The sequence below is a fragment of the Dama dama genome, chromosome 12 (genome assembly GCF_033118175.1).
Source record: "Dama dama isolate Ldn47 chromosome 12, ASM3311817v1, whole genome shotgun sequence".
NCBI classification, from domain to species: domain Eukaryota; kingdom Metazoa; phylum Chordata; class Mammalia; order Artiodactyla; family Cervidae; genus Dama; species Dama dama.
The window spans coordinates 3255656-3278914 of NC_083692.1; the positions used below are offsets into that span (position 1 = coordinate 3255656).

The window sequence follows — 23259 nt, forward strand, 5'->3', positions numbered from 1 at the left end:
GGAGTGGGCTGCCATTTCCTTCTTCAGAGGTTCTTCCCAGCCCAGGGACTGAACCCACACCCCCTTCTTGACAGGCAGGTTCTTTACTGCTGAGCCACCACGGAAGCCCTCTCAGTTCCACGTGAGAGCGCTAGTTACTCAGTCATGTCGGACTCTTTGCAACCCCAGGGACTATAGCCTGCCAGGCTCCTCTGTCCATGGGCTCCTCCAGGCAAGAATACTGAGAAGCAGACCACTCTGAGGCTCTGAGTTGCTGTATTATCCAAGTTATTTTTCTTTTTTTTTTTTTAATTTCATTTCATTTTATTTGTTTTATTTTTTCATTTATTTTTATTAGTTGAAAGCTAATTACTTTACAGTATTGTAGTGGTTTTTGCCATACATTGACATGAATCAGCCATGGATTTACACGTGTTCCCCATCCTGATCCCCCCTCCCACCTCCCTCCCCATCCCATTCCTCTGGGTCTTCCCAGTGCACCAGCCCCGAGCACTTGTCTCATGCATCCAACCTGGGCTGGTGGTCTGTTTCACCCCAGATAATATACATGTTTCGATGCTGTTCTCTCAGAACATCCCACCCTTGCCTTCTCCCACAGAATCCCAAAGTCTGTTCTGTACATCTGTGTCTCTTTTTCTGTTTTGCATATAGGGTTATCATTACCATCTTTTTAAATTCCATGTATATGCATTAGTATCCTGTATTGGTCTTTATCTTTCTGGCTTACTTCAGTCTGTATAATGGGCTCCAGTTTCATCCATCTCATTAGAACTGATTCAAATGAATTCTTTTTAATGGCTGAGTAATATTCCATGGTGTATATGTACCACAGCTTCCTTATCCATTCGTCTGCTGATGGGCATCTAGGTTGCTTCCATGTCCTGGCTATTATAAACCGTGCTGTGATGAACATTGGGGTGCACGTGTCTCTTTCAGATCTGGTTTCCTCGGTGTGTATGCCCAGGAGTGGGATTGCTGGGTCACATGGCAGTTCTATTTCCAGTTTTTTAAGGAATCTCCACACAAGTTATTTTTCTAGAAAGCTCAGGTTGCTCTTTTTCAGTCGCTTAGTCGTGTCCGACTCTTAACTGCAGTACGCCAGTCTTCCCTGTCCATCACTATCTCCCGGAACTTGCTCAAACACATGTCCATCGAGTCAGTGATGCCATCCAATCACCTCATCCTCTGTCGCCCCCTTCTCCTCTTGCCTTCAATCTTTCCCAGCATCAAGGTCTTCTCCAATGAGTCAGCTCTTTGCATCCAGTGGCCAGAGTAACCTTGAGAAAGCCCAGGAAACCAGCTCACATTTGCTGGAGCGCTACGGGAAGTTATCAGCAGTGTGTGCCCGGTTTCAGGCGCGGCTGGATCCGCGTGACACACGGTAGCCCTCTCTCTGGTTCTCTCTCGCTCTCCTCTCTCCTTCTCCCCTCATCGTGTTCACACATGCGCTCACCCGCACGTGCACAACTGCACACACACACTGTCTCCACCTCTAGAGTGGCTTACCTCTGTGCCAACATGGCTAAACCAACTAGTGTCAGACCTACACCTGAAAGTCTAGAGTGTGGCAGGAAGACAGCTTTTTCTCCCCCTCTAGAGTCCCAGCCTGAACCTGGTCTTCAGCCTTGTGGGCCTAATATCCCTAAACCCATCCCTGTGGTCAAGTGGAAAGAAACCTCAGATTGGCCTCACCTGAGCCAGTTGTCCTTTTTTTTTTGTCTTTTTTTTGGTGGCTCCATCTAAACTGTGTGAACCAAGAATGAGAAAGCAAACTGAGATGTCAGTGTTCAAAGAAGGAAGCAGTGCCTACAGGAGAGACGAAAGTAACAGGCCTTCGGGCCAGGAAAGCAGCCCCGTGTTCGCTGGAAGTTATCGGCCCACAAGCTGGAGTTTAGGGAGGCTGTGTCACTGGGATGGATGTCCAGTAGCCTGCTTTTCCCCACAAAGCTTGCTGGCCAGAGTCCTTGTAAAGATTCTGACAGTTTTGAATTCACGACTCGTGGATCTCTTAAGAAACCGAGCCGCTGCCGTGTTTTTTTACTTCTGCTTTGATATGTGTTTATTCATTCAGCAGCTATTAATGCAGCCCTAGCTAGGTGTGGGGATCCTGAAATGCAGAGGTGAATCAGCGCCACGGGCCTGGTTTATATCCCCAGATGGGGCTTACTGCTTATTGCCGTTTAATATAGGTTTGCTTGACTACATAAATCACGTGAAACTTTGGCGTATGATGTTGCATTTTCTCATGACACCTGCACAGAATTTCAAACTGTACCAGCCAGTCAATACCTGTTTGCTGGCTGATTATATGATGATAAAGATTCACCTTTCTGCATCATTGTTATTTTTTCTCTATTGTTTATCTGTTCCTAAACCAATCAGATCATGAGTGGTAAAAATTGCCAGCTATGTTTCTGAGAACATTGATGTAATGCTATTCCTTATATGTGGGGGAAATGGAAATTATTTGCCATGGGAACCCGTCGCCTACTACTCACTGGTGTGGTGGTAAACGTGTGAGGGGATGAGGGATCTCACAACTGTCTTTCTTCCCTTTCTGTATTTTTGCTACCTTTGATCTGGAATTTTAATCTCATTGGGTTAAGTTATTTCTGGTGAGATGTTCAAAGACTTTCAAGTGTCTCTGCCTTTTTGAACATTAGCTTCTTTGTGGTGTGTTTTTTTCTAATTATTCCAAATATAGTATAATGACTATGAAAGCAGAAAGGAAAACCATTTTATGTTCTTGAATTTGATTTCATACAGCTTCCACTTAGCACCTCTCTAGTTATTAGGTTCATTTCAATGTCATTCCCAAGGTGGCTGCCAGAATTATAATCATTTCAATCCAAGTTTCTATACATTTAGGGAATAAGTTAGTTCATTTGATTTAAATGCAGGACCTCAACATCTGTATTTATACATGGCTTAAATCTCCTAGTAGAGTTATTATAGAACTGGACTAGTGTGCATTATTTGATGTATTTATTAATTCATTAAATTAATATTTACTGAACACCCTCCATGCATGAAGGTGGTCAAAAGGTACAAGCTTCCAGTGATAAGTCAATGCTGAGGATGTAATGTACAGTGTGGTGACTATGGATAATAAATGTGCACTGTGTATTTGAAGGTTGCTAAGAGAGCAGGTCTTAAAAGTTTTCATCACAAGAAAAAGACTTTTAACTCTGTGCAGTGATGAATATTAACTAGACCATATACATACATATATGTATGTATAATCATTGGCGTGATGGTAAATGTGTGTGGGAATGGAAGAAGAAAGAAAACTATCTTCCTCCCCTTTCTGTATTTTTGCTACTTTTGATCTGAAATTTTAATCTTACTGGTCACATGCCTCATGGCCAAAAGGCCAGAACATAAAGTGGAGGCAATATTGTAACAAAGTCCATAACGTCTCTAAGAAACGGTTCACATTAAAAAAAAAAATAAAATCTTAAAAGGAGAGATTAGCACAGAGAAAGAAACAGAGAGACAATCCGGTGAACACACAGCGAGAAGACGGCCGCTGGTGAGCCAAGGAGAGAGGCTTCAGAAGAAACCACTGTGGGTGTGGGACAGACAGAAACAACAGGCGTTCCGGCCAGTAGAGCAGCCAGCCGTGATACTGGGCATTATCTGGGAGTCGCTCAGTCATGTCCGACTCTCTGTGACCCCACGGACTGCAGCCTGCCAGGCCCCTCTGTCCGTGGGATTCTCCAGGCAAGAATACTAGAGTGGGTTGCCATGCCCTCCTCCAGGGTATCTTCCCGACCCAGGGATCGAACCCGTGGCTCCTGCAGCACCAACATCTCAGGCAGATTCTTTACCCACTGAGCCACCAGGGAAGCCCATACATATATACATATCGTATATATATTGTATATGTATATATGTACATAGTTTCAGGTGTAGAGATCATTACATTGTATGGCTGAAATTAATACAATGTTACATGTCAATTGTCAATTGAACTTCAATTTAAAAATATCCATAAATGGATTCCTACCCTCAAGGGCTGGAAAGAGATGTAAATCACAGAGCGGGGGACAAGCAGTGAGGGAAAGGCCCTGAGGTTGGGGGAACCCAGTCACCTCAGCCGCCATGGCAAAGTATCACAGACAGAGCGGCCTAAACAGCAGAAACATACTTTTCACAAGTCTGGAGGCCAGAAGCCCAAGATCAAGGTGCCGGCAGCTTTGGTTTCCCCTGAAGCCTCTCTCCTTGGCTTACTCACAGCCGTCTCCTCACTGTGTGTTCACTTGATTGTCTCTCTGGATCTTTCTCTGTGCTAGTCTCTCTTTTTAAGATTTTTTTTTTTTTTTAATATGAACCGTTTCTTAGAGACTGTATGGAATTTGTTTCAATCTTGCGTCCTCTTTATGTTTCGATCTTTTGGCCACGAAGCACATGGGATCCCAGTTCTCGACCAGAGATTGAACCCTCACCCCCTGCGCTGGAAGGGGAGGTTTCAGCCACTGGACCACCAAGGAAGTCCCTCTGTGCTAATCTCTTATTCTCACAAGGACACCAGTCATACGGAATTAAGGTCACCCTGACAACCCCTTTTTAACTTAATTACCTCTTTAAAGGCCTTATTGATGAATATAGTCACACTCTGAGATGCTGAGGGCTACAGCTTCCCAGGAGGCACTAGTAGTCAAGAACCTACCTGCCAATGCCCGAGACACCAGAGACTCGGGTTCGATCCCTGGCTCGGGAAGATCCCCTGGAGTAGGAAATGGGAACCCACTGCAGCAGTCATGCCTGGAAAATTCCACGGGCAGAGTAGCCTGGTGGGCTGCAGTCCCTGAGATCGCAAAGAGCTGACACACACACACAGCTTCAGTGTGAATTCTGGAAGGACACGATGCAGCCTATATGGAGGTTCAGGGCAGTCCTCTCAGAGGAAGGGAGCTATCTGAGCAGAAGCCAAATAAGGGAGCAAGTCACAGGTACAGGGCCAGTCATCGTGGGAAGAGCGCTCCCCGCAGGGGAACAGCGCGCGTGCAGACCGGAGCCGGGATCGGGGAGGCCATGGTGACCCGGAGCCGGGAGGGAGGCAAGGACGCCACAGGCTGAGGCAGGGGCCAGTGGCGCGGAAGCCTGGAGGCGTGGCAAGGACTGAATTTTCTTCTGAATGTTGTAGGAAGTCAGAGGACTGTTTTGAGAGAGGCAGGGGTATAATTTCACATATGTTTTTAAAGGATTATTTTTACATTGACAACAGATTTTTCTGTAGACTCCCAAGAATTCACTTGGAAAGATCATATTGATCTTGAAACCCAGAAACATTTCCTAGAACAGTTGAGATGCAGACCTCAGTGGTTACTCTACAGTGATTTTCTAGCAATTCTTTCCTTCGAAGGTTAAAGTATCAGCTAAGAATTCTTGGGATTACTGGATTACTGCTGAGGTCTCTCCTGCCACATCCAATGATGCTGAGTTTTTGACAAGAGGAATATCTGGTTCAATTTGCATATATGGAAAAAGGCCCTTTTCTTGAGAAAAAACTTTGGTTCTGGTAAGTGGGTCTGTAGTCATTTATTTATAAAGAGTGATATTAAACTGACATCACTTGGGACAGTTTGAGTCAGGGCAAACTCTGAGGTGCCTTTTCCATCTTTGACAAATGTCATCTCTAGAACAGATGAAGTAACAGGAGTGAGTAACAATTTCTTTGAAAGTCTAAAGCAAGTTGTTGCCCCCCAGATAAGGGTTCCGCACAAAGCAAGTCACATCTCTGGCCCCTGTCTGAAACGACAAAGAACGGGCATTCTTCAGTGCCAAGTGCAGGAAGCCTGTGCAACACTGGACTATACCCCAAACCATCAAAACATCGGTCACTCGCAATGGCCACATCCATCTTTACAGAGTATTCATGTTGCGCTCAGATTCAAGCTCTATACTCAGTAGAAAACATAAATTCATTGAATAGATTGGCAGTCATCTTCAGAGGAACTTGTAAACATAAGCCGTCAATTTTCCCTCTTGTATCTCCATTAAATTTTGTGACTGAGGGCTGCCTTCTGGGATCTGTAAAAACCTTCCTCACATAGAAGAGTATGATGATTTTAGACATACACACACTCACAGAAAAACTTTCAACTGTAATGTCCTGATTAAAGATAGTAGAATTTTAGGTGAGATCAGTTAGATTTCGAAAATAACAGTACAGATCACTTTTTCAGTCTCTCTTCTTTTGGAAACCCACTCTTCTGTTTTATAAATGGGGAGATGGTAGTGAAAGTGAAAGCCACTCAGTCATGTCTGACCCTTTTCGACCCCATGGACTACAGCCCGCCAGGCTTCTCTGTCCGTGGGATTCTCCAGGCAAGAATATTGGAGTGGGTAGCCATTCCCTTCTCCAAGGGATCTTCTCAACCCAGGGATCTAACCCAGGTCTCCCGCATTGCAGGTGGATTCTTTACTATCTGAACCATCAGGGGAGTCCAAGAATACTGGAGTGGGTAGCCGTTCCCTTCTCCAGGGGATCTTCCCCACCCAGGAGTTGAACTGGGGTCTCCTGCATTGCAGGTGGATTCCTTACCAGCTGAGCCAGCAGGGAAGCCCAGGGGAGATGGTAAATAGAAAGCAAATTTATCTAGTAGATGCTGTGGAAATCATTTAGAGATAACAGGAAACAACTTTAAAATGACTTTGAAAGTATCCCTCACCCCCACAGGGAAAGAGAATGAATAAACCTACTCTGGCCAAATAATTACAATGATATATGTGTGAATTTCCATACTGAAATCCAAACAGTCTGTGTTTAGAAACATTCCTCTAAAGATTGTCTTCAGGTACCTTGAAGATACCAAATGGCCCAGGACACATCTTTTCATAGTCTTGATACTGAAGGATAGAATGCAAAGCATTAGCCAGAACATCTCAGCCCAGTTCTCCAGCGTTTTGAAGCTACCTTTGACGGCTGAATTAAAAGGATAGTGCAGCGGTTAAAGAATGTCTCATTTGCTTCAATAAGCAAAGTTGGAGATTATTTACGATTACACAGTCATCAGAAGAATGCGTTCCTGTGCATTCTGAAGACATGAAGTCTCACTTTGAGCCTGACTATTAAGCCCTTGCTGTGAAGGGGTGGCAAGTGTGATTAAGTTGTTAGATTAGCAAGGTTCTACTGCATTTCGCTTTAAGCCAGAGTGCTTTCACAGCTGAGCTGTAATGCTCTGAAAATGCCTGCATAACAAGATCCAGGCGTGGAGTTGAATCCCAAATGGTAAATGGCCAACAGCATTTATCCACTATTACGTTGCTGAAGCCATGGAGAGTCAGCACGTCTGAAAAGACACTGCCTAAGCCACGAAGCACAGAGGAAGGCCGTGCTGGAAACAGGCGGTCCTTTCAAAGATCACATACAGGGCGTCCCTGGTGGCTCAGACGGTGAAGGATCCGCCTGCAATGCGGGAGACCTGGGTTCGATCCCTGGGTTGGGAAGATCTCCTGGAGAAGGGAAAGGCAACTCACTCCAGTGTTCTTGCCTGCAGAATTCCATGGACAGAAGGAACCTGATGGGCTACAAAGAGTCAGACATGACCGAGTGGCCAACACACAGGGTGGGGAGGTAGCTCCATTTTCTAGAGAAACCAGCATGAACTCCAGGCCCTTCTTAGAAAGCGAGGAGAAAGAATGAAGCTAAATTATCCCACTGATGACTACATGCTACATTCAGCTCCCCGGAGTCCATGCGTGGAAGAGAATTTCAAGGAATCACATTTAGCTTGTTAGCCAAGTGGGACTTGCCGCATACTTGAGTAAACACACGTTTCCTAATGGTCTCTTTCTTAGGGCTTCCCTGGTGTCTCAGCCAGTAAAGAGTCCGCCTGCAATGCGGGAGACCTGGGTTCAGTCCCTGGGTTGGGAAGATCCCCTGGAGAAGGAAAAGGCTACCCACTCCAGTACTCTGGCCTGGAGAATTCCATGGACTGTGTAGTCCATGGGGTCTTAAAGAGTCGGACACGGCTGAGCGCCTTTCACTTTCACTTAGAAGAATGGAGTGCCAAAATCCTTGAGTTCAGGAGAATTTAAATATCTTAGGGAGGCAGGAAAACAGATCAAGTTGTAGAAAGATAGAGCAAGGAGAAAACCTAAATGCACCTTATAGCAGATAGCTAAGGGAGTGTGAAAAATTATTGGATTGGCCAAAAAGTTCGTTTGGGCTTTTCATTGCATCTTATGGAAAAACTCAAATGAATTTTTTTGGCCAAACCAATACACTACAGAAATTTGCCTTGCAGCTACCAACTGAAGCTCTAGCTTGCAAACTTGCCTGGATCCATGAATAGGTTGAATCGTGTACAAACTCTATTTGCTTGAAGCAGTCTGTGACCTTCATTCCCATGTAACTGATGCGTTTGGCCGGTGTGACCCTGGACCCTTGCCCAGCACGACAGGTGACCAAAGAGCTGTGAGACTGGGCCTTGGGCTTGGAGAGGCGAGACGTGGACATGCTCGCCTGCAGCAAAGGTGGCAGCGTGGGGTGGGTGAGGGTTCCATTCTGACCGAGTTAGGAGGAGCTTGGTGGCTGCAACCCAGCATGGAAGGGCAGCTCTGGCCTTCGCTTTGTCAGTGGCTTATCGGGAGAGTTTCGGGTGGGGCTGGGGATGCAGAAGCGGCCGGAGCTGCAATAGCAAGAGTGTTGGGTCTAGAAAGACAAATGAAATCTACCCCTGACTCCCTTGGCAGCATCCAAAGTCAGAGAGAGGGAAGGTACTACTGTTTTCTAGGAGGATGAACAATGACATTTAACTGATTATCTTTGCAAACTTTGGGATATAAGAAGGAGGCAAAACCTTCACCCAGGATCAAAAGTAACTGTCATCGTTTTCACATAATACACACGAGCTCCATGAGGACTTTCAGTCCTAATGAAGGAAAGTGAAAGTGTCAGTCGCTCAGTCGTGTCCAGCTCTTTGGACTCTTTGCCTTCGCAGGGACTGTGGCCCACCAGGCTCCTCTGTCCATGGAATTCTCCAAGCAGAGAATGCTGGAGTGGGTTGCTGTTTCTTTCTCCAGGGGATCTTCCTGACCCAGAAATCAAAGCCGGGTCTCCTGAGCCACCAGGGACAAAAACATTTTAGTATATTGATGTCCTTAACTATTGCATAGAAATTTTTTTAAATTGAGAAAAATCCAAGTAGAAAAAGTAAGATACGTTTTATTTTATAAATGGAATCAGTAAAAATAAGTTTCTTTAAGTTTTTGACTGCATATCTGCGACCACATCCCCTAAGCGTGACTGGGTGGATTTTCACTGGCTTGGAGGGCACATTTGCAATGATGTGACTTGAAATACGGGCTCTGTGGCAAAACTTCCTTGGAGTTGGTCCTGGAAGGCTGCTTCAAAGAGAATGACAGTCATCACTCAGAGACGTGGGAACCGGCAAGGCAGGGTGGGGTGGGGTGTGTGACTGCCAGTGGCCAATGAAGAGACACGCCGTGGGTATTATCTTCGGTCAGATTCTCCCAGAAACAGACTTGGAAATGCAGATTTGTGTGCAAGGAGCTTTGTAAGGAGCTGCTCCCTGGGGAAAACTGGAGGGGATGGGGTGGCAGTGGGGAGGACAGGCAGGACAGAGGACACAAAGAAGCCAGGCCAGAGCCGTTTCTGGCAAGCCCGAGCCTCGGCCGACCCCGGGGACCGGGGGTGTACACTACACTTGACCCCAGCTCTGGGATCATAGTGGGTACCAGCCAGTCACTGACCAAAGGACCCCCAGGTGAAGCGGATCTAAATTCCAATCTTCCAAAGATGGTCACAGTGCTGGCCGTTGGATGCAAACGTAGAAGCCAGGCGTAGAGCATGCAGAAATGGAAAAAGAATTTTGAGGGCATCAGAGAGAGCCCCTCCGGTTGTGTTCATCACACATATTGAAACCCAGGCACAGGACAAGAAATAGGAATTTCAGATGAGTCCACCATTCCCAAGGCAGACACTTGCAACCGCAGGCGCTGGTTTTCAATTGAGCCGCTTCTCCGACGGGCGGGCAGGTCTCTGCAGCTGGCAGCAGCGGAGATGTGTGTGCACTTGGCCGTGCTGTTACACAGTGGCTGGTGATTCCCCTTCGCAGCTGCTGCATTATCTCGTGTGCCTGCCAAGCTCGCCTCCGGCTGCCCTTGTGAGGGCGGGCGCAGGGCCACTCTGGGGGCGCCTCTGACCCCAGGCACCTAACAAGTCTCTTTCTTATTCAACCTGTGTCAAAAGGAACCCCCCCTTTTTTTTCCTTTCTCTCCAGACTGAGGGCTGGAGAGTCTGAGACAGTTCCCTTCCAGAAAACATCATCAAGGACTAGATTCTGTGATACAGACACTATACAAGTGTCACGAAAACGGAGCTTAACCGGGACTGGAGGAATCAGGGAAGGTTTCTCGGAGGAGATGGGGCCTCCTCCTGGCCTTGGAAAATCAGTGGAATTCAGAGAGATGGAAGGGCAACCTGACAGAGAAAAACAAATTGGGCAGAGGCATGGAAGCAATGATATGAGCTTCTATGGCGCAAGCTGAAGACCAGCTTAGCGCAAATGAAAGATCACGGCACAAGAGGCGGACTGTTGGTCACCCTGGGCCTGAAAACTGGGTCATGGTCTTAAGCCGGCTCCCACTCCCGCTTCTTTCTGACTCTCTGCCCAATTCCCCACTCAGGCTCACTTTCCATCAAGCTGTGATGTGTGCTGGGCCGTCCTCCTGATGAATACGTGCCAGGTTCCGTGAGTTGACAAGCTTTCAATACAAAGAAACAAATGATACAAGCCAGGACGAGAAGTGGAACAAAATAAAGACGGCAGGGGTGGATGGGGGGGGGGGCGTTGGAACCGGGTGGGGGAGCTCGAGTGGGCAGCCTCCCAGAACAGTCACGTTTCCAAGACTTTTTGGAAAAGGGGAAACCTGATGTGTTAATTAGGAGTCTGTGTCAGTAATGAGACGGCTCGGAGGAAGGTAATGAACGGAACAAAAGGGGCCGCAGAGGGGCCGTTCAGGCCGGATGGAAGCTCGGGTGTGGGAGAGGGGAGACGGTGTATTCTTCTTCTCTGTTATTTTAAGTGTGTCTGCGTTCTGTTGGCTCCATGAGACAGGACTCAGCCTTTTGTGTGTTGTAAAGCCCCACAAATAAGGAGCTTTGGGTGTAAATAACATTGAGGTTTCTGCCCCCAGGACCCAATTCGGCCGGAAGCGCTGCAACCTTACCAGCTCCAGCTGTTGGCGGATTTGGGCTTTTCTGAGCGTATTCGGCTCAGAGAGACTGTCTGCCGAGATGGGCCAGCAGAAGGCTTAGGGACAGCCGGGCAGCGAGGCCCTGGGGCGCCCGCGATGATGGACGCGCCTGTGGAGCCTGCGCCTCCCCCTGGCTCCGTCCACCCCTGGAGGGGGTCTAAGCTCCAGCCCTGGACTCAGACAAGTTTCTAACCCTGGCTCTGTACTTGCTTGCGCTGTGGTCGGATCTTCCCGCTGCTGAGCCTAGAAAAGAATCTCTCTTCCACTCTGCTGCCAGATCCATTTTCCAAAAGCGGAGCTTCAGAGTTACCTTTCTGCTTTCAGAACGGGCTCCTGACTGCTTAGCCAGGGGTCTGCTGCAGGCTTTGGGGACTTACTGAGTTAGTTACCCCTCTGATACCTCATTCTCTTCCACGAGGTAAGGGTGATGACAGTCACTGCATTGTTGAACTGCTGTGAGAATTCACGATAAACTTTATAAAGCACTTGGGACGTAGTAAGGGCTCAGTTAATGTCCACTTTTCATGATTGGCTAAGGGACTGCTTGGGTGCAGAACTAGCAGACAGCTCTGTGATCCTGGGCAGATCTCTTGATTTCCCTGTGCCTCAGTTTCTTACCTGCAGAACAGAGCGATCGAGGGGATGAGATGAGTTCGTGTCTCTAGGGCACTGAGCGCCTGGCGTTCAGTGAGACTTCGTTTGAGACTGTTGTGCTATCGCCGTCAGCAGCAAGGCCATCATCACTGAGATGTGGGAGAAAAAAGGAGGATGTTGTGAACATGTGCATTGAAAACAGCCCCAGGTGGCTCCAAGGCGGAGGTGACGGAGTCCACGGAGGGACTGGACACGCCCCACCCTTCTCTGCAGAGGTTCGGGCCGGCCCTGCCAACCCCGGGGCGTTTATAACAAGAGAGGAGCTTCTGGAAACCCAGGGTTTCCAGGCCTGTCTGGTTCTAATGCTGGGCTCCCACCCATCCCAAAACAACTGGAAACGGGGCAAACCTTCCCACGTCAGCCTGTGATGAGTGTGGTGGTCCAGTGGGGAGTGCGTGCTCTCTGCTGTCGTGAGGGTCCCTCATGGGAAGTTCGTCACGTGGACCAGAGGGGCTGGGATTGGGCCTCCCCGCTTTGCCTGCTGACGGTCAGGGGTCACGTGCACCCACTGCGTGTCACACCCCTGAGGCTGTCAAACACATCCTATGCACCCCACACAGGCTAAGTCAGCATCATGATGGGGTTTGTAAGAGAGCTGGCGGGTGATGGTGGGGCAGGAGTGAGCTTCCCTCTCCTGCACTAGGACCAAGAGAGCTAGGGAACGTGGGACTCTAGATAGGCCAGGGCATTCTTGCTGCCATGGTGAAGAGATTCTATCTGGGAGAAGTCTCACCAAGTCAAAAGATGAACCATGTCCTTGCTTGAGCCCCCTGATACAGCCACACCTGAAGGCAGACACCCCCAGACTTTCCGGGCACCTGAGCCAGCTAACCCCCTACAGCTGCGTTTAAGTCACTTGTGCACAGTGCCTTTATTTGCAACCATGAAAATTTTGCTTCACATACATGAAACTCATTTCTGTTAGGAATAATCAGAAGAAAAAATAAGTTGTCGGGAGTCACCTGGGAGTGAGGAATAGAAAACAGATATGACAGGAGGCAGAAAAGCACCGAAGCCTCAGGAAAGCTCAAGGAAGCCGAGGGCAAGTAAAAAGGCTGGAGAGCAGCCGGCCGGCGGAGGGTGAGCGGAGGCGGAGAACAGGGTTGCATCTAAGAGGGGCAGAGAGCCGGGCCAGGCCGTGAGGCCATCACGGACACGGACAAGGTCCCAAACGATCCTCCATGCGGTGGCGCAAACCTGGCAAGTCACTGTTCAGCTGTCTTGAGCTAATTAAATAAAAATTACCTGAAGCATTCGATATCACAGAAGTCAGTGTGGGCTTGGATCCTCACAGCGCTGGGTTCAGGGCCAGCTTTGGGACATTCTAGTTGAAGGATATTAGGGAAGTCATTGGACATCTGTGAACCTCAGTTTCCACTTCTGTACCATGGGGATAATAACGTGGTATTAATAATGTTAATTAATATTAACATTAATTAATAATGTGGGATAATAACGCAGAATCTGGGCTTTCTTACGTAATACACAATGAGGCTACTATTTTATTCAAATTACTCTATACCCCCAGGACCTCAATAGGACATGAGAGAGCCCACCCACAGATCCATGCCCAAAAGCACAAAACACAGTGAATATGTGGATGAGGAATACAACATAGAAGAAAAAACTTTTTAGTATGCCTATTATCTGCAAGGAAAAAAGTGTTGATTTACAAGCATACCATTGTGAAACCATAGGGGAAGCAAATCTGAAAAATGTCCAGACAGTAAAATATGAAAAATGGAAAAGTATGCAGTCCTCTTTATGGGTGATTTTAAATCTGTTCATCACTATTCACGCTATTTTTGTTTGTTCTGCCATATCCATTGTTCTGTTTTAGTTACAAAATGTTCTAAGGCATTTGATAAGTCCTTCGTGTCATCAGGCGTGACACCCTTTCATCGTATTAGCTGCTTCGGGGCTCCAGCTCGCAGGCCCAACACAGAGCCGGGGCGGGTGGCCTCCATTCTCCCGTCTCTGTCCCAGGACGGAGCAGCGGGGTCTGAGGGTGGCCGAGAAGCAGCAGAGTCAGTCACCAGAGCAGCAAGGAGGCAGGGTTATCTGGGCTGACACTCGTGATGGTTAAGTCTCCGGTCTGACTTAGGGCTGGCCACAGAAACAGAACAATAGGAAGGACAGATAGATATTATAGACAGAGAGATAGATCCATCTAGATCAGTCTAAAAGGATAATATCTGTCTGCCATCTGTCTGTCTATGTCTATCATCTGTCTATCCACTATCAATCACCGATCCAGCTAGCCATAGAGTAGGGGAAAGAGAGAGACTGAGAAAGAAAAACAGGCAGAGATAGATCACTTTTTACACTTTTATTTATTTTTTGGCCACATGGCACATGGGGTCTCAGTTCTCTGACCAGGGATGGAACCCGCACCCCCTGCATTGGAGACTGTTAACCACTGGACCGCCAGGGAAGTCCTAAGACAGAGAATGTTAAGAAATGGGTTTATATGATGACAGAGGCTGGCAAGTCCGAGACCCAGAGGGTAGGCCCAGAGGCTGGAGACCCAGGGAAGAGTTGCAGTGTGAGTCCAGAGACCAAACCTGCCCACAGAATCCCCTCTCCTTCCAGGGAAGGTGGTCTTTTTTTTTTTTTCTATTAAAGCCTGCAGCTGAGTAGATAGGGAGGTAATCTGCTTTATTCAAAAATCTACTGACTTAAATGTTAATCCTACATAAAAATATCTTCACAGAAACATCTAGAATAGCATTCGACTGAATATCTGGGTGCCACGACCTACCCATATTGACAGGAAATTAACTGTCATACCTCCACAAATGGTTTTTGGAACACTTCCCAAATTGAGGCCCTGGATGTGTGTGTTTAGGGGGTGGGGGAGACATGAGCAGAGCTACTGCTGAGAGAGCAAAACCCAATCCCTCGTGTCCCTGTGTCTTGAGACTCCCTAAAATCATCAGAGTGCGGGTGTTGGAAGGCCCAGAATGGCAACCGGGAGCTCCAGGGATGGGGAGCTGGGTCTTTACATGAAGATGCACATGTCTGCACCCACAGCCTGGCGAGGCCTGGGGTCACTCGGGGTACGGTTTCTTCCTGCCGAGGCAGGTCCCGAAGCCTCGTCTATCCATTTTAATACCCGGTGCCCGGCATACACTGGGAAGGGTACGGTATTCACTGAGTCTTCAGTGAACGTCTTCATACGTTCTGTGTGCCTGGTGGTGACTTATTCGCTAGAGGGAAAGCTGGAATAGACACTATGACCCGTGTTGGCCCAGTGGTCCGTTCATGGGACGTTGACAGCGGCCGCCTGCAGTGATAGAAGACCCACCTGGCCGTCTCCACTCTCCCTCTGTCCATGGGCCTTAGGAGAACGTGCCATCCTCTCTTTTCATGCGGTGTAAAACTAGAAGTTTAGGCCAGATGATCTGGATGATTGCTTCCAGTTCTCACACCTACAATTCAGTAAAAGTATCCAGATAGCGAACAAACAGCGGGATATGGTGTGGAATTCACAGCCACGAAGGAGCCTCAGGGAAAGATGACAGCTGACCCCTGTCCCACCTTCTCTACTTGATTTCAGAGCAGTTGCCTCTCTGAACAACTAGCCCAAGTGAATTGATTCTTTACCATCTGGGAATTTCATTATCTTTTAAAGAACTGTTAGTTCTAATGTTTAAGGAGATGTTGGCCTGGATGCCAGGGAAGTTCTGGAGAGAATGGATACATGCATATGTAGGGCTGAGCCCCCCTGCTGTGCACCAGAGGCTGGACAACAGTGGTATGTGGCCAAACTCCAGCGTGAAATCCAAGTTCAGACGAAGCGGTCACCGCTCCCGGGCCCCTGCGCCTGGCGGCCCTGCGGGCCGGGCTCGGCCCCCAGGACGAGCAGGACCTGAGAAGCAGGCCTGCAACGCGCAGTGTGGCGGGCACGGGCATGAGAACTGAAGGGGCAGGAGACAGCAAGGACAGTCCAGGGGGACGGGGTCCAAGGACGAACAGCAGTGAAAACCTCAACGTGGAGAGCGCCAGCCAGCAGGGAGGAGAAGCGGGGTGAGGGGCCGCCCGCCATCAGGGGGAGCCGCCGGCTCCCCTCCGGAAGCTGCGGAGCACTGTCGGCCCGGAGGAAATCGCAGGCGGGTCCACGTCAGGCGGCGCACCCTGCAGTGTGGCTAGGAGACGACTCAGGGGTTGGGGGCGCCGCGAGCAAGGGTGAGAGAAGAGAGTGTGGCGGGGCTGGGGCGGGGCGCGGCGCGGCGGCCGCCGGGAGAGCAGTGCCCTGAGCCCTCCCCGTGACCGCGACCTTGGCTTCTGCCCTGAGCCCTGAGCCCTCCCCGTGACCGCGACCGCGGGCTCCGCCCTGAGCCCTGGAGCCCTCCCCGTGACCGCGACCGCGGGCTCCGCCCTGAGCCCTGAGCCCTCCCCGTGACCGTGACCGTGACCTCAGCTTCTGCCCTGTGCCCGGAACCTTGATGTTTTCTCTGCGCTGACGGGGACGCCTGCTCCCTGCTCACCTGTCCGTGAGGCGCCTTTCTTGTCAGCCTGTTGCTGTGACTTGTTTCTTGTGGGTTTTTCTATTACCAGCTTCTAATTGAACGTTGCATTTTGGACCCAATCTGTAAACTTCCATCAGCGGGAGAGTTCTACCTATCACGTGGAGAGATGTCCAGTATAGATTGGGAAGTTAGCAAAGTAGTTTAAAAAAGCAAAATTACTACTACTGCTGCTAATAATAATAAAGAGTTTAAATCTGGGGACTTCCCTGGTGATCCAGTGGTTAAGACTCTGCCTTGCAATGGAGGAAGAGGGTTCAATCCCTGGTCCGGGAACTAAGCTTCCACTTACCACAGAGCAACTAAGCCCAAGCACCACAACTAAGCCCAAGCACCACAACTAGAGAGCTCACACACCCCACAGAAAGATTCCATGTGACGTGAAGAAAATCCTGCATGCCCCAACTAAGACTGGAGGCAACCGAATAAATTAAGAAAAGATACATTTTAAAAGTTTAAATTTAAATAAATAAATAAAATTTTAAATTAATTATAAAATATAATAAATACACATAAAGAATAAATTTAAGATATCATAATCCCAGAATCCAGTGATTACCTCTGTTAACTTTTTTGGTACACATCCTTCTAGACATGTTCTAAGAACGCAATTTTTACGTCTCAAAAAATGGGGCCATGTCATACATTGCTAATCCTAAAGATCGAACTTTTAGGATCCTAGGACCAGTCTTCCTTCTTTGTTTGCTTCTTGGTAATATTTCTCTTTTTCCGTCTTCAAGATCTCCTCACAATAGTATTGACATTTCTGGTTTTATTATAAACACTACAGGAGAGATGCAGGATTTGGTTTCAGTGGCCAGAGAAGAAAGTTGAGGAGGTCAAAATATAGAGAGCTCTTGGGAGGGTCCGAGAAGGAAGTTTCCACCCAGGTGAACTCTCCCTTGGTAGTGGGTTGAATTCTCTTCCCCCAAAAGGTATGCCCAGACATGTACCGATGTGACAGTTGGACCATAAGGAAGGCTGAGCGCCGAAGAATTGATGCTTTTGAACTGTGGTGTTGGAGAAGACTCTTGAGAGTCCCTTGGACTGCAAGGAGATCCAACCAGTCAATCCGAAAGGAAATCAATCCTGAATATTCACTGGAAGGACTGATGCTGAAGCTCCAATAATTTGACCACCTGATGAGAAGCGCCAGTTCATTGGAAAAGACCCTAATGCTGGGAAAGATTGAGGGCAGGAGGAGAAGGGGGAGGACGTGGTGGTTGGATGGCATCACCAACTCAGTGGACCTGAGTTTGAGCAAACTCCGGGAGATGGTGAAGGGAAGCCTGGCGTGCTGCAGTCCATGGGGTTGTAAAGAGTTGGACGCGACCTAGCGACTGAACAAAAAGGTATGTCCAAGTTCTAGCTCCTGGTAGCTGTGAATGTGGCCTTCCTGGGAAATAGGGTCCTTGCAGAGACAATCCGTTAAGGACAGTAAGGTATCCTGGATCAGATATTTGCAGAAGTGTGGACCCTAAATCCAGCAACTGGCGTCTTTATAAGAGAAAGGAGATTTGAGGCACAGACAAGGGACACCGGAGGAGAAGGTAAAGACGGAGCAGGGATCAGAGGGAAGCGTCCACAAATCAGAGCGTCCAGGAACTCTCACAACTGCCAGAAGCTCAGAAAGAGGTGCGGGACACATTCTCCCTCGGAGCCTCCAGAGTGAACCAGCTCTGCCAACACCTTGATGTTGGACGCCTGTCCTCCAGCACTGGGAGAGAACACGTCTGGGTTGTCATGAGCTGCCGAACGTGTGGCCGTCTCTGAGGGCAGCCCCAGGGAGCTCGTCCACCGGGTCTATCTTAATGCTCGCTTCTTCCATTCTGCCCTGGTTGCCCGACTCCCCCGGTGAGCCGCTGAATACCTTCTCAGCAGACCTGGGAAGTCAGTCCTAATAAGTGGGGTCAGGCCTGAACAAAACGTTCAGAAAACATTGGAGTTTTTCCCAGAATAAGAACCACATAATGTACAAATTGGGCCTCCTGGCTCTAAACATTCAAACTGATAAAGATGGTTGAAGACTCTGAGTAAAACTACTCAGAGTGTGATTTATAGTTTACAAAGTACTTAGACCAAACCCCACCTGAGCCTTCCAAATAAAAACAAAGCCCCAACGCTCAGCTCTCGTTTGAAATTTGCCTCCGTCCTAGAGAGCACTCGAGTCTGATTAGGAACCCGCCCAAATGATCAAGTCTCATCTTTTCTCTTTGACCAAACTGTTACCACAGCTGATAATAGTTGAGGAGATATCAAAGAGCGTGCCCTGCACAGAGAGAATTCCCTTTTAAATAAAAATCAGTTTTGCCCCTGGGTACCCATACATTGGGCTTCCCTGGTAGCTCAGACGGTAAAGAATCTGCCTGCAATGCTGTAGACCTGGGTTCGATCCCTGGGTCAGGAAGATCCCCTGGAGAAAAAAATGGCAACCCACTCCAGTATTCTTGCCTGGAAAATCCCACAGACGGAGGAGCCTGACAAGCTACAGTCCATAGGATGGCAAAGAGTCGGACGCAACTAAGCAACTCACACATACATGTACATACATCCACACGTTTGTTCCCTACATCTGTGTTTTATTTCTGCTTTGCAAATAAGATCATTTAAGCATTTTCCTAGGCTCCACATATATGCCTGAACATACAATGTTCAGTTTTCTCTTTCTGACCGACTTTATTCTCCATGGCAGCTTCTGGGTCCATCCACGTCTCAGCAAACGGCACGGGGTGGTGGCAGGGGATTGGGATGGACACAGAAATACACTACTGACCCTTTGCATAAAGGCGGTAACTAACAAGAACCTACTGTGTGTCGCAGGAACTCTACTCCATGTGGGAGCCTAAATGGGGAAGAAATCCAGAAAAGAAGGGATATGTTTAGACACACAGCAGATTCACCTGCCGTGCAGCAGAAGCTAACACAACATGGTAAATCAACTGTCCTCAAAAGGAAATGATGCTAAAAAGCCAACTTTGCTAATAAACATATTTTAGAAGAATTTCTTACATCTTCTTAGCCATTTTTCTGTTCTGTACTAGTACTATACGAAGCACACCTTACTGTATCTACCCTTCCTTTCGTTATTATGGCAGCAGAAAAAAATGCATATCACACTTTCTAAGAAAAGTTGTGAGGGAGGGTTAGAGGCAGCATCGCCTGTGGGGGATTATTTCCCATATAATGACAGGGGTCTGTAAGAACTGAAAATAGATTGATTTGTAGGCAGTCCTGGGGTCTAACATTTGAGGAACAGGGTCCCAGTTTTGCATTTTCAATGACAGCACTGAATTCCATGTGGTTAAAATTCCAAAAGTTAATTTTGTTTTCAGGAAAATGGTCTATTGTGCTAACAGCTTTTATTTTACCTAAACTGTCATTCATTTGGATTGAAATGTGTAAACTGTACTCATTACAATTTAGATCCACCCAGAGTAGAGAGACGAAGGTCACAGGAGAGTAATGAGAACACGCGCTCAGCAGATTTTTATTTTAGGTTTTTCAGTTTCTTCCATGACCTGGGCCCCGTGCTGGGTGCAGACAGACCCCACCCAGGAGCTGAGTCCAGCAGGGGAGGCAGACGGGGCTCACGCAGCGGGCTGTGTGGGTGTGGGCAGTTCCGGGGGGCACCCCGCCTCGGGAAGGACCGCACCCTGGGCGATGACACCTCCCTGGGGGCCGGCGGGGGCCATCGGGGCTGGGGCGGGGGAGGAAGGTGAACAAGATGAAGGGAACCCCCACAGGTGCAAAGGCCCGGGGCTCTGGAGGTCACACAAACTCTGAGAAAGCAAAAACGGAGCAGAAGGGTGGGAAGGTGGAGGCTGGGGAGTGGGGGAGACCTCGGAGAGATGAAGTCAACCCGAGGACGAGGGCTGGATGACAGAGGCCTTGGGCATCAGGCCAAGAAGCCTGTGTGCCCTGTGTCAGAGGGGACTGCGGGATCAGTGCAGAGTTTTAGGCAGGTGTGATGTGAGCAGATCTTTGTCGCTCAGTCAGGATAGCACTAAAAAGAGGAAAAGGCCAGGGAAGACCAAGGAAATTAAGCTCAGTCATACACGTCTTATTAGGGAGCAAATCCCCACTGCCTTCAACGGCAGAGTCCCCCTTTTTTAAGCGAAGGATGTCCACACAGTCACACTCTTCCACACGTTTTTATCTGTGTCCAGAAACAAAAGCAGCTTAACCAGAAAAACTGTTAATAAAGTATTTTTCTGACTCCAGTACCTGAAAACAATGAGGTGTGAGATGACATGGGCATCTTTCCTTCCTCAGACATGCTGTGTGGCTGAGGCACTTGCATTAAAGGGGCCGCCTTTCATTCCATGTGCTTGCAGGAGGCAGGCCTAATAAAGGGGATGCCTGAACATTTCCAACCAAATTCCCTCTGTGCAGGGTGTTAGAACAACTTGTTATTTTAAGCAATTTTGATAGATATTTGCATATACAAGCAAGCACAGTCTTTGAACCAGCCCATTATATAACCTCACTTATCCCTGCAGGTAATGAGCTGCTATAAATGCAGAATTAGATATAATCCTGGGTTTTCTGTGTGTGCACGCGCAGTCAGACCAATAAGAAATGAACACACTTGTTAGGGACAACAGCCGCCTTCCACTTCACTTACCTCTTATGAATTATTCTCTGCTCTCAATTCCAAATCAAGAAAAACACACTCCATTTCCCAAGCCCTGCTATCAGATAAGCACCAGAAGAGGTAATATTGCTAGCAACTGCCAAGAAATGTGTTGGAGTGAGATGTATGAGTCTGCTGGTGTAACATCGAGAAATAGAGCCTTCTATGCGTTCCCTTTTCTTTTCTCCCCACCTGCTATTTAGGGCATCTCATTCATTCATTCATCCACTCACTCATTCAAGCGACTGCTAAGGCTCCTACTCCAGCCCTGTTCTGAACACTAAAGTGAGGTTTCACGTCAAACAAGGTGCATACCCGCCCTCCCAGGGTTGACGAGCAGCGGCCGAGAAGCCGGACTTCTTTCTGGTGTTTCAGAAAAGGACGGTGTTTGGGTGGCACTGGCCCCACCTCCTCCCAGCCCTGCGGGCAGCCCCGGCCCTGAGCAGGCTCCCCAGACTTGACTCAGCTCGTCACTCACAAGTGTCAGACCTGGGCACGTCATCTGTCCTCTGCAAGCCTCATTTTTCTCATCCAAAACGGAAATCCTAAAAAAGCCTACCTAATATGACTGTCACAAGGATTAAATAAAGATTCGATCGGTAAAATGTCTACATCAAGGCCTGGCACATAGTAAGGACTCAATTCATTTCTGTTATTACCATAAATGCCTCGGCTTCCTGCCAAGAATCGTTTTCTATGTGATGCCATGTGTGGGGCAATACCTTGGCTGCTGCAGGGGTCTGGCAGGTAACCGTCTGTAAGGAGGGTGTGCTTGAGCCCGCCGGTGGGCAGAGTGCTGGCATTTGCAGCAGGTGCAGCCCATGGGCTCTAGAGTGTAGGCTCCACAGTTGTGGCACACGGGCTTAGTGGGGTCTCAGTTCCCCGACCAAGGGTTGAACCTGTGTCCCCTGCATCGGCAGGAGGATTCTTAACCATGGGACCACTAGGGAAGGCCCCAGGACCTGAGATCTTTGCTGCCTATCATTGGCTGGCGGCCTCCATCACGTCCTTGCCACGCGCGCCTCTCCAACACGGCAGCTTGCTTTATCAAGGCACACCACCCAAGCATGCAATAGAGGGAGCGTACTAGCAAGATGGAAGCCATAATCTTATGTAGCCTAATCACAAAGTGTAATAGTCTGCTCAGCGCAGTGAGGGAAGCAAAAGTCTCCATAGCAACCGTCTCTCCAAAGCTCTGAACATCCGTGCGTGGTGCCCCTCATCAACATCCTTGGGGTCCCAACTCCTCTGTGTCTCCCTAGCAGTTTCTTCAGAGTTAGGTTCTGGGAGAAGACAGAAGCGCAACTTATTTTACCATCGTGTCAGCAACCAGAAGCTCCATGTCAGTTTCCAGGTATGAATCTTAGCCCCTCGGGCAACTGTGGCACTGGCTCTAAAGCCTGTTAAGCCCCCTCACTGGATCAGCGTGCCCATTCCCCAGTTTCTACAGGCTTTGCTCCAGACTTTGCTCTATAATTCTCTTTGAGGCACTATCCTGGGTCCCCTGGAGCCACTTCATTCAGAACCTTCCAGAATCAAAACAGCCAAGAAAATTACAAATCCCCATAGTTGGAGAAGGAAGTGGGAACCCACTCCTGTATTCTCATCTGGAGAACCCCATGGACAGAGAAGCCTGGCGGGCTACAGTCCCCAGGGTCGCAAAGAGTTGACGGGACTGAGCGCGCACACACAACACAACATGCTGGCCTGCAGCTGATGACTGCCTGGTGCAGAAGCATGGAAACCTGGCCTCCTTATTTTCAGGCAGGATAAACTCTGCTGAGCAACTTCTTCTCGACAGCTCCTCAGGGGTTCAAGTTGAGTCTGGAACTCTCCATGAAATCACAACCTTCCCTGGTTAATTTTTGCTCCCTGTTCTGCTTTTCCTACTCCCTGTCTAATTTCTCTTGGGGCAACTTGCTTAATAAATTATTTACACACAAACCGTCTCTGCAGGGTCCGCATCTGGGGAAGCTGCCTAAGACAGAAGGTGCCATAAGCAGTCCCAGGAAGCTGGCGGAGAACCGATTCTGAGAGCAGCTCATTTACCAGCAAGATGAAAATGGGGACCCCATCTGTGGCGGTAGGTGGCCTTCTGTATCTCTTGTCTGTGTTTGTTAGATAATCAGCATACCTTTGTTTTATAAAAGAAAATCACATATAATGATTCATCTCATTTATCGCATTTATCTCATATAATAATTCATCTCATCT

The 23259-nt window shown here is 48.4% G+C and overlaps 1 protein-coding gene across 1 annotated transcript in view; it reads left to right on the forward strand.

Annotated features, from left to right (window-relative positions):
- The window catches only part of EFCAB11 (EF-hand calcium binding domain 11), a 241774-nt gene extending 218715 nt beyond the window's left edge, over positions 1 to 23059 (forward strand). The window contains exon 7 of the mRNA XM_061156448.1: positions 23002 to 23059. Within this exon, the coding sequence (XP_061012431.1) occupies positions 23002 to 23044 (43 nt within the window). The 3' untranslated portion in view covers positions 23045 to 23059. The remainder of the gene's footprint in view (positions 1 to 23001) is intronic.
- The last annotated feature ends 200 nt before the right edge of the window (positions 23060 to 23259 follow it).